The 10,914-nt window shown below is 40.6% G+C and overlaps 3 protein-coding genes and 1 long non-coding RNA gene across 7 annotated transcripts in view; 3 read left to right on the top strand and 1 right to left on the bottom strand.

The window, feature by feature from the left end:
• Positions 1 to 2,747, top strand: part of LOC103389431 (Fc receptor-like protein 5) — a 5,039-nt gene extending 2,292 nt beyond the window's left edge. For 2 of the 3 annotated variants that reach the window (XM_017038652.2, XM_025062084.1), the window contains exons 6-10: positions 459 to 791; positions 930 to 1,040; positions 1,119 to 1,143; positions 1,227 to 1,312; positions 2,484 to 2,747. In XM_017038652.2, coding sequence (XP_016894141.1) covers positions 459 to 791; positions 930 to 1,040; positions 1,119 to 1,143; positions 1,227 to 1,312; positions 2,484 to 2,581 — 653 coding nt within the window. In that variant the 3' untranslated portion in view covers positions 2,582 to 2,747. Of the gene's footprint in view, positions 1 to 458; positions 792 to 929; positions 1,041 to 1,118; positions 1,144 to 1,226; positions 1,317 to 2,483 lie in introns of all 3 variants that reach the window. The other variant, XM_017038653.2, reaches the window with a different exon arrangement.
• Positions 2,748 to 2,853: 106 nt separating this feature from the next.
• Positions 2,854 to 8,427, top strand: LOC103389469 (Fc receptor-like protein 5). 2 transcript variants are annotated; one of them, XM_025062086.1, is made up of 12 exons: positions 2,854 to 2,995; positions 3,083 to 3,106; positions 3,218 to 3,344; positions 4,416 to 4,591; positions 4,677 to 4,860; positions 5,435 to 5,547; positions 6,109 to 6,381; positions 6,652 to 7,123; positions 7,210 to 7,237; positions 7,534 to 7,582; positions 7,682 to 7,688; positions 7,830 to 8,427. In XM_025062086.1, the coding sequence occupies exons 1-8, from the start codon at positions 2,965 to 2,967 to the stop codon at positions 6,972 to 6,974; spliced, it is 1,251 nt and encodes a 416-aa protein (XP_024917854.1). In that variant the 5' UTR covers positions 2,854 to 2,964; the 3' UTR covers positions 6,975 to 7,123; positions 7,210 to 7,237; positions 7,534 to 7,582; positions 7,682 to 7,688; positions 7,830 to 8,427. The 2 variants fall into 2 exon arrangements, with proteins under 2 accessions (XP_024917854.1, XP_024917853.1); XM_025062085.1 differs by having other exon boundaries at positions 7,682 to 7,747.
• Positions 8,428 to 9,566: 1,139 nt separating this feature from the next.
• LOC112488026 (uncharacterized) overlaps positions 9,567 to 10,914 on the bottom strand; it is a 7,841-nt gene continuing 6,493 nt past the window's right edge. Inside the window, exon 4 of the long non-coding RNA XR_003051683.1 lies at positions 9,567 to 9,684. This is a non-coding gene — a long non-coding RNA (uncharacterized LOC112488026). The remainder of the gene's footprint in view (positions 9,685 to 10,914) is intronic.
• The window catches only part of LOC103389432 (cysteine/serine-rich nuclear protein 3-like), a 5,019-nt gene continuing 3,701 nt past the window's right edge, over positions 9,597 to 10,914 (top strand). The window contains exon 1 of the mRNA XM_008324832.3: positions 9,597 to 9,717. The gene's annotated coding sequence lies outside the window, so the exon portion shown is untranslated. The remainder of the gene's footprint in view (positions 9,718 to 10,914) is intronic.

The raw sequence follows: 10,914 nt of genomic DNA, 5'->3' as shown, positions 1-10,914 counted from the left end.
TTTTTTTTATTTTGTTAAGCCCAGTGTTTATAAAATGTATCATGAACTTCTCTCTACCGCCATCTTCTGTTCCGGGGGTGTCAAACTCATTTTGGTTCAGGGGCCACATCCTGCCTGATTAGATGTCAAGTGGATCAGACCAGTAAAATTATAACATAATTACCTATAAATAACTGTAAGTCCATTTTTTTCCATTTAGTTTCCGTGCAAAGAAGTACAAATATATTAGTAAATATTCATATTTCATGAAATATCATTTGAGAAAACATCACAAACATGAAGTGTTTGTGCATTTTTTTTTTACTTTCAAAATTCATCGAGCGTGCCAGATAGATCCCCATAGCGGGCCGGTTTTGGCCCCCGGGCCATATGTGTGACACCCCCGTTCTAAACTCTATGTATAGCTAGTGATGTTGACCATTCATTTTCATCTTCATCTTTCATCTTTCATCACCCAGTCCCTGTGGGAGGTGATGTAAAGGTGGAGGTGGAGTATCTCTACAGTGCTGACTCCACACTGGTCATGGTCACAGTCAGATGTCTGATCGGCCGAGGAACTTTTCCTCACACATCCTGGACTTTCAACGACTCCGTCCTCAGCTCGGAGACACACATCGGCGCCCACCTTCCGTCTGTCCCAAATTATTATGCTTTTGCCAACCTTGGACAAACGCTTGTCCTGACCAAACTGGAATCAGACACCTCTGGGTTTTACCGCTGCAGGGTCCGGAACAGCTACGATGACACAGGGGCCTGGTTGGAGAGTGAAGCTGTGCTGATCGCAGTCACAGGTAGAGAAAAAAACAGAAGATCATTATGGCGTAATTCTTGATTTCAATCAGGTTTAGTCCTGTTGGACGCTCATGTACTTTCCTGTTGGTCCTTCAGGTCTGTCACACGTCAATGATTTGCTTTTTTCTCTGAAACAGAAGTTTTCACGTGTACAATCGAGAAGATTGCTCTCGGGTTCTTCTGCTTCCTTCTCCTGATGATGGCGTTGGGCACAGCCTTGGTTTACAGGATGTTTCATCAAGGCCGGGGTGTGTTTGCCTCTGTGAATCTTATATTCAGAAATGAATGATAACACTTGACTAAAAAGTCTCTTCTGTCTTTTTCAGCTCAGGCCCAAGTGGATACGACACAGTAAGCTTGATCCACCTTAGTGGAATTGAAAAACATTTCCGTCGTTGCAGTTCGACCTCGTTTACGCCTTCTTGTCTCATCAGTTCTGATGCATTTCCTCTGTCGAGACCTCCAGTCCTCAGTCCAGTGCCGACTTCGAACAAACAGGATGAGACTCAGTCTACCTTCTGTGAGTATGTATCCAGTAGTAGATACATCCATCCATCCATCCATCCATCCATGTTCATCCGCTTATCCGTTACCGGGTCGGGGGGGCAGCAGTCACCACCCAAATCACACTGCACCGTACCAACCCCCCAAACCTTCCTGCAGGTGGTGAGTCCACTGGAAGGTACCAACCGCCCTAACCTGGATTCGAACTTGCCCAGGAGGTGAACCCTGGGGTTCCACACCAATGACAGAGACATTGCCTCTGGGCCAAAGCGCCACTTAGTAGATACATGTTCCCACATTTTCTTAATTATTACATTAAAAATTGATTATTCTCTTTTAAAATATTTAGATTTGTTTTCTCTATATATATATATATACACTGCACATACACATTGTGTCTCTTCACACACAACAGGGGTCTCTAATGCAAATAAGCTATAATACTCTATAATACTACAGTACAGAGTACACATGTTGTACTTTCATCCTTAAATGACCAACTATTGCAGGTCTATTATTATTTTTTATTAAAAATTAAATTCTATATGAAATAGTTCTATTATTATTAAATAGTAATTTCTAAAAAAAAAGGAAGAGCAACCTTAAGATGAAAAAATATAATTATTGACTTTTAGTCAGGAGCTAGATGGGGGGGGGGGGGGTGGGGGAGGTGGGAGTTCACAGGCCAGAAGTTTATCATTAATTTTCAAGTAATAATTAGAAATGGTTTCTATTTGTTATTATTTTATCGACTAAACAAACTGTGTGTGACCTCACCAGAATTGTTGTCTTTTTGGGTGTACTGACAGAATTGTTATATACTGTCATTCAGGGGTCCCCAACCCTCGGTCTGTGGCCCGGTACCGGTCCATAGGTCATTTGATAGCAGGCCGCAGTGGGAGACAGTCATTTTAATTCCTTCACCTAAAGATAATCTGGCAATATTTCTAAATAATTTGTCATTAAGACTTCGATATTAACAGAATGAAGTCTAAAAGACCTTTTGTTTGTTTGTTTTTTTTAAAATTCAATGATCCTTCAACGATCGGCATGGTGCTACTGGTCTGCAAAAAAGTTTCTGCTGTAGTTTAGTAAAGATCTCCATTCTGATTAGATGGGATTATTATGTGGACATGGACATTAGGACATGTGACTTTTTACAAATGCTCCATCTGTGTGTGTTTCAGGTGTTCTGTGTAAAATGAAGAATGAAGCACGACATCTGAAATCTGAAACGACCATACCCAGCACTTCAACCTTCAACGACTGCAGTGTTGTGATCTGAATTATATTTATCTACTTGACTTATGAAGTTATTTGTTACGACACTTATACACAATATATACATACAGATAACGTATTCTTAGAACTACTGTATAGCATTGCTGTTTTTTCAGCAGTTTTATTTTGATTTTTTTTTATCATCAATAAAGAGTCACAGACTGACAACATCAACTGACATGTCTGAATAAATAATTCTCCCACCAAGTAAAGTGAAATTGAAAAACTGAACTTGTTTACTTGAAGAGAGCGTGCAGCAGAGAGGCGGAGACCATCTGATAACGCCACTTATTTGCTGGTGTGTGTGTGTGTGTGTGTGTGTTGGTGTCATTGCATTTTTAACTGTCAAAATACTGCAGCGTACAGTGTGGTGTCGTCCCCTCCAGAATGTCTGCTTCTGTCTTTGTGGTCGTGTTCGGTGAGCTCAGCAACACAAAACACACACACACACACACACACGTGTGACGTGGGTCTTATTCACTCTTGAAACCTTTATTCTCTACAGGTCTGGGCTTCTGCACCAACTACAGTAAGTGTGTGTGTGTGAGTGTGTGTGTGATCGGACATACTGCATGAGTCAGTTCTTCTTGGTGTTCTGCATGTTCAGTGTTTGTGAAGTTTGACCTCATCTTTTCCATAGCCCAGGCGTTCCTGGGGGTTCCACGACTGTACGGCCCTTCAGAGGCCTTAAGTAACACAATCGAAAACTTTAGATGTGAAGTTCCCCATCCTCCAAAGAACGAATCTGTTCTGCTGACGTTATTGAAGTGAGTCCCCACGTCATCTGTGAATATAGAAGTTTTTAGAATATTATAATTCTAGTTAGCCATTAGTTCATTTAAATATAAAAACCAGTGTGAACTGTTTAGAACATACATTAAATGTATGTCCTTGTTTTGTAGAGTAAATAACTTGTCTGTGTGTGTATGTTCATTGTCTGGAAAACATGTCTCCCTTGAGGCGTCACAGTCACAAAAGAGAAACGGGAAAAAGCAGACAGATGGTGGCGTGTCAGCCGGTGAACACAGCGCCATATCATTCTTGAAAATCATTTAAATGAAAATGTTTATTTCCTCCACCAAAATGGGTTGAACCAAAAATAAGAAATAGAAAAACATTTAACCTCTGCACAAGTATAAACATAATTAGTCAATATGTCAAAAAACATCTGGATTGATGGCATTTTTCAGTCATTCTACAAGGTAGACTGTATCATTCTAGACTGGGACACAGCCCATTATGGCAGGGACTGGCTATGAATAACAAATAATTTATTACTATTTAACATACCGTTAGGAACAAACCATTACATAATACTTTTTTATCATAGGTATGCAGGCATGGGCAAACTAAGGCCCGGGGGCCAGATGCTGCCCATTCAGCTGTTTAATCCAGCCCGCCAAACTTTTCCAAATTATATAATTTATTTATATTATCATTATACCTCTGCCTCTTCACTGCAGTACCCACATTTCCCCAATAGATGACCTAGAAACTTTTAAAGGCATTTTAGCCTTTATGACTTTTACATGTCATTTATCTTAGTTCACATGAACGCTGCATCTCTCTGCTCCTGACCCGGCCCCCCAGTCAATTTTAGGACAATTGTGGCCCACGAGTCAAAAAGTTTGTTTACGCCTGGTACGATGCAAAAACCTTGTACCAAAACTTCCAGATTTAGCTAGTTAGCACTCCTAGTGGTGACATTTATACGTCAATTCTACCATCAAACTTTGAATTTGTGTATTTTAATCTTTAACATTTTAAACCTGTCAGATCATTTTTACCTTAGCGAATCATTAAGTCCCTCTTCTTTCTTTTTTTTTTTTTTTTTGCAGGAGAGGAAATGATACCATTTGGTTGACTGAATCCACATCACTGGCTGGAGAGCCTGGAATCTTCATCCTGATCATCAAACCATCACATGAAGGAAACCTGCAGTGTGAAGCCAGAGTTCAGAACCGCTCCAACATAAACCCGACATTCAGCAAATCACACTACCTAAAAGTTATTGGTGAGCGTTCATGTTAGCGAGGTTAGCGACTGCGTGAGCCTTGTGAATTCACGTTGTGTTTGAATCTTCTGTTATCTGTCTACAGTGCCAGTTAAAGGTGCAGTTATTGAAGTCTTGTCACATCAAAAAGAGTTCATGGAGGATCAGCCACTGGTGCTCCTTTGTAAAGTTGAAGCTGGGAATAATGTGTCCTACAAATGGCTGCTGAACAACCAGCTCATCCTCCAGAAAAATGAGACGTATTCCTCTCAACTTCTCGTGATACGCAGGTTAGTATGGCTGGCTTAAGGGTGTGGTGACAATTAAATGGACAATTTGTTTACTACAAACTGAAAACATAAACCACCGGTTTCACAATTCTGTGCTGTAGCGTAAGTACTGCTGTTTTTACTTTTAGTAAATTTCACAACTGTTCACCTAGTCCAGTAGTTCCCAACCTTTTTGGCTGGTGAACCCATTTTGACATAACATAAAACTTCTGGCAACTGCAGACACATTTTAGTAGCTGCCACTTGTGCAGTCACATGATCGCAGCCATCAATCAAGAAGCGCCAGTTCAGCTACAGCATTTTCATATGCTGCATTACATTCATCCTTGGTTCATATTAATTAAAGTGAAAGAATACAGATGTTAAATATTGTTATATCCTAAGGTGTAAAACACTGACCAAATCTGTAATTTCTCTGTAATGATATCTCATTCTACCTTTTTGAACCAATATTTGTAGTAAAATTTGTACTAAATGCTAATACTGTAGTCGAATTTTCTCGCTGCCCACATGACAAACCAGAAAGAAGTATGTGTATTTGAATAGTTCAATGTATACTCTATGTCACCCTCAGAACCACTGTGGCTGACAGCGGCCGCTACAAGTGTGAGGCTACCAACAGGTTCAATGACAGCGAAGCCTACACGTTCACAAGCAGAAGCCCTCCAGTTCTAATCACAGTCAAAGGTCTTTTGTCTGTTTTCAGTGTGTTGTTTCAAACTATAACTAAATGTGAGAAATGGATGGGGCCATCTTGTGGCAAAACCTGTCCCTATTTTTATTATCTAGATAGGTTATACCTAGAACAGGTCTTATTGGTCTGTCCCAGTTCTCCTCAGAACCTCCTGTGAATTAGATTACTTTTAAAAAGAACATTATGTTCTATCAACTGACATGGGACTAAGAATTGTCTGCACCAGACAGTATTAGAAAAGTACTTCATTGATCCCAGGACGAACATGAATCTAATGATGCTGCAGTAACAAGTGAGAAACCTGAAGGGATCAGTAAAGTACTTTTGTTACTTTACATTTCTGAATATAGATTCATTTTCCCAAAGACCTTCATGCAAATGGAGTTCTTTTTGCAACCATCTGAGACACCCATCATTTTGCAATACTACTACTAATAGTACTACACAGAGTGCACTTCTTGGACATTTGTTGTGGCTTATTATTTGGCTTATTTTTGTTTGCTAATTTGTGCTTTACTGAAGACAGGCATTCTAATGACTGAGTGATCTTGTAGGTGCAGTGTCGCCCCCTAAAATCTCCTACACCGTGGTAAAGGAGGATTCCAACAACTACACTGCTGTGGTCATATGTCAGTCCACCACTGGGACACCACCAATCACCTTTTCACTTTACAAACAAACAGAGTTCTTGACCAGCCTGAAAACTTACCACAGAGGTGTTGCATTCAAAGTCCCAGTGCTTACGGATCAATTCTTGGGAATTTTTCATTGCCAGGCAGACAATGGAGTCAATGTCACGCATAGTCAGCAGATTTCCATACATTTTGGTATGTATTAGTGTGAGGAACTTGCGTTTTTGATAAATGTTAATATTCATAATAATTAAATATACGTATATATTTATGCATATAGTGTCATGATTGACATGATTGTAGTTTTTAGTTTATTTATTTTCTAATGTTTTGGGCAACATTTAGCTGCTGTTCTGGTTCTAAGATAGGCTTTAGGCAGGTTTTGGTCTGTGTTTAAATACAGATGATAGAATCATTTATTGAATTTCTTTAAAAGCTAGGTTCACAATAATAATTCTCATTTAGTCCCAGTTGGCGGGCATGTGTCTCTGCACTATGACTACGATGTGGGAGAAAACTTTGCTATCGTTGGCCTGAGGTTATACTGCAAGGTGGCAAGAGGATCTCATCCACGCTACCAGTGGTTTCACAACAACACCCTCCTGAAAGATCGAGGAAGCTTCTACTACATTTTTAACCAGGCGCCAGAACAATCCATACTTGTGATGTCTGTGGGGAAGAGTAGCGCTGGAACATATCACTGTTTAGTATCTGACAGCTTTGACAATACCACCGCTATAAGCAGCAAAAAGAAATATCTGGATAAAGAAGGTACACTTTATTCCTGACTTCTTATATTACCTTCTGGAAACTTCCTAATTCCTTTCTTTTTCTTCCTTCATCTCCACCCGTCTCCCTGTCTTGGTCGTGGCAGCTGTCTTTCTATGCTTCGCCTTGATAATTCTCCTGATCTTAATTTGTTGTGGAGTGGTATACTGTGAGTTCTCATGTGTACTTTTATTGAAATTCCAGCCTTCCTCTGTGTCTTTAAACACTAATTTTACTTCTATTTATCATTTGTAGGGCAAAGAAAACGAGAAGAAAAACCTTTGTAAGATATTTCTGTTTCATTATTATTATTATTATAATAAACACTCATCGGTGCAGCTATAATTACTGCCATCTAATGGTACAAGTGGCAAGTGTATCTAACCTTGTTTGTACAATAGTACTTTTCAGAACACTAAGTGTTCAATGTCCATTGGAGCTGTGAAAACATTCTGGTCTAAAATCACAATTTATGAAGATCTTGAAAACTTAGCAACAGAGTTAAAGGCAAAAGGCCTATACTGTGAATGGCTATGATTTTTGCCTTATGGAAATGGACACCTGGCTGTTTTCTCGTAGGTTGCTCGTGGGGATAAAGAAAACCCAGGCTGCCTATGGAGAAGAACTGGTCAGTCATATCGTCTTCATCTCTATCATTCTAACTTTCCCACCGTCCCATTTTAACATGATTCCATTGTCTGCCTTCATGTCTTAACCCACACCATAGAATTCATGTGAGTACAATGACATTGACCTGGGGTCAGTGGCGGCCGATGGCTGTGACTTTGATCAGGTGAGATAACTTAAAATCCATTGTCAGTCAAATAAGCCAAGCAAAATAAGCCATGCAAATCTGTGGTCCTCTTCCTCCTCAGACCTCTGAAGACTCAGCAGATGAATGGCAGCAAACGAAAACAACGGAGGATGAAGCTATTGAGGCCTTATAAGAGAGCAGCTGTCGACACAAATGTCTTCGTATACTAATGCGGATCAGACTGTTGATCTGCCTCAGTTATTATTCTTTGGATTTGAAAATCTTTTGAAATTGTGGTTTTCCATGTTCAATGGTATTCTAGGCGTCTTGCTTCATTTATCATGCAACACTAGTGTCCTGATGGTACTACATGATAGATGAAGTACCTGTATTTACCTGCTTCCAGGAAGCTGCACCATGTTGTCTATCTTAATGTCACAGGTGTGTGTGGCATGCTTGTTGTTTAGATAAAATTAAGACCATGTTTTAAATAGAATAGAAAAATGGAAAATATTCATACAGCAAAAAGCTAACATTCAGACTAACAGATAAAGATAGGTACTGAGGGCAGATAGGAAGACCCAGGCTCCAAACCCACCCTGGCAGGCTGTGATGACATCCACAGGAATGGCTTGATGGTTTATATCCAGAGTGCACATTTTGTTGTCTATATGTTTATGTACATTGACAATAAAGATGCTTGTTTTTCCTCAATAACAGCTGCCTCACTGTACCCTGTATTCCTGCAACAGAAGACTGCTCTACAGGACAATACCTTAAGATTTCATGCAAACCCCTGAAGCTAGCCCCCTGAAACGTTAGCACATCAACACCTTTTGCTTTAAAGGTTAACTCAGCGGAGCTAGAACAAGATTGTCAGAGCGTGGTTCACTCCTAACATCAACAGTAGAGCTGACCTCGACGGGATTCTCGCCCTGTGGGTCAAACCCTGAGGAGTGGCCCATGACGCCCCCCCATGGATCTCTGATCCATGACAAAGCAATTGGAATTATGGACATACAGTGCACAACAGCTTCAAACCTGATCAGTGCTAACATGTGTAGCAAGTCTATTCACCTCCATAAACCTAGCCACACGCCGTAAGCAAGACTTTCAAGTGCCTCCCCATAGAACTGCCAGCAGGTATTGTCACTCGGATGCCATGTTTACACCGACTGCTGATTGGTCAGATGTTGATTGTTTACAACAATCATTATAAATGGAGGTGGCAGGTCTGCACACTGCATATTATTTTATAAGCTAATATAATGCACGGGTTTAATGTACATTTAAATTAACATGATGGATGGATGGATGGATGGATAGATAGACAGGCAGACAGACAGACAGACAGATAGATAGATAGATAGAGAGAGAGATAGATAGAGAGAGAGAGAGAGATGGATAGAGAGATAGAGAGAGAGAGGGGGGGGGAGATAGAGATAGATGGATAGATAGATGAATAGATGGATAGATAGATAGCGAGAGAGATAGATAGATAGAGAGAGGGGGGGGGGGAGATAGAGATAGATGGATAGATAGATGTGAGAACAAAGCAGACAGAGTCACAGTGAGGCTGCATCTGCAGCTGTGACTTTCACATTTGTGTCCATAATTCTCTTGCAGTCTGTGTGAAGGCGGCATGTACACATCAACCCCCACTCCATCATTTCCACCACATCAACACGGCTCCCTCTCTCCCCCCCTCTCTCTCTCTCCCTCTCTCTCTCTCTGATCTCGGAGGGCTTTCTGCAGCTCCAGTGCTCTAGCCGGCAGTAGCAGCATCAGCACCAAGCCAAGCAGATCCTGTATGGAGGGAGGCGGGTACTGAGGAGCAGACAGAGGGAGAACATGGCAGCGCTCACCGCATCATCACGACACATGGGGACGTTAGTCTGCTGCTGCTGCTGCCGCCAGTGGTGAACACCAGCTCCAGCATAAACCATGTGATGAAGAGGACGGAGACAGCCAAGGACCTTAGAAATACCAGAAACCAGCAAAGGAAACAGGTCAGTGATGGTCAGAGACAGAGGGGAACCTCATCCCATCAGTGGAGCTTGTCCACAGAGGTCCAGATGAATTCTGGTGGGTAGTGTTAGTGATTTGGAGGATGCATGAGGAGTTGGAGGACACACATTCATGCCAACATGTGACCAGACTAGTCACTGGTGGTGTGTGTGTATGTGTGTGTGTGTGTGTGTGTGTGTGTGTGCAGGTTTGGATCTATGATTGGGAGGTGCAATGAAACCAGTACTTAAAGAGAAAACACAAATAAACCATAAAAAGACATTTGATCTTTTGACATTTTTGTACAATTTGTTTTGCTAATTTTCCCTCAATACAACTATATGATATGAAGTTGATTTTACCACTCAATCAAGGAGCCCGACAAGGAGGATTATATTAGGAAATGATGACATATATAAGGACAAGAAAAAAAAGATTGCAGTAGAGAAAGGGGAAAGACATGGCTTGGCACAGCATTCAGGTTTGCTGCATATACAGTATGATGTAATCCTCCACTACTTTTCTGCCTTAAAATCTAAAATTGAAGTGGAAGAAAAACCTGACCTGCATAGATTTTGGAAGGTGTGAGAGAATTGAATCCAAACTGATACAGAGAGTAGAAAACATTTTACATAAAACCAACAGGAAAAAAAACATCCAGTAGTGACCTGTGTAAAACTCAGGTTCATTCATTTAACAGTTCAATCTGAAATCCCTGCAAGGTCATCTACAATGCATATTTTTTAGCCATTAGATTTAACATTTGCCATCACTAACAGGCTATTTCGGAATATTAAACATTAACTCATTAGGTAGTATTGTAGAAGAAAGTCATTGGGGACATGTTTGTGCATTAAGATCACATTTAAAAGGAGCATCCACCAAAGGCTGAGTCTTTGCAGATCAGTGAAGGTATTATTTTCTGCAGAGACATCTAATGTTCAGCAGCACAGATTTCAGAGCATTTTTCTATTCATTCGATTCCTGTGGCTATAGAAAGATAGACTGATGTAATCATTAATTTACAGGTGTATTTTGTCCTGTGTAAGAAATGCCAATTGAGAATACTGAGAAACTGTAAGGTGGTGTCAGGAGAGTGCAGCATGGACAGAACCTAATGTCATTGTGTATGATGACAGTGAACACAAAGCAGAAGGTGCAAGTAAACACACATGTTCGATTTAAATGATATCTATAGA

Source organism: Cynoglossus semilaevis, chromosome 14, assembly GCF_000523025.1.
Source record: "Cynoglossus semilaevis isolate Cse_v1.0 chromosome 14, Cse_v1.0, whole genome shotgun sequence".
Lineage (NCBI taxonomy): Eukaryota > Metazoa > Chordata > Actinopteri > Pleuronectiformes > Cynoglossidae > Cynoglossus > Cynoglossus semilaevis.
This window is presented reverse-complemented; position numbering and strand designations above follow the sequence as displayed.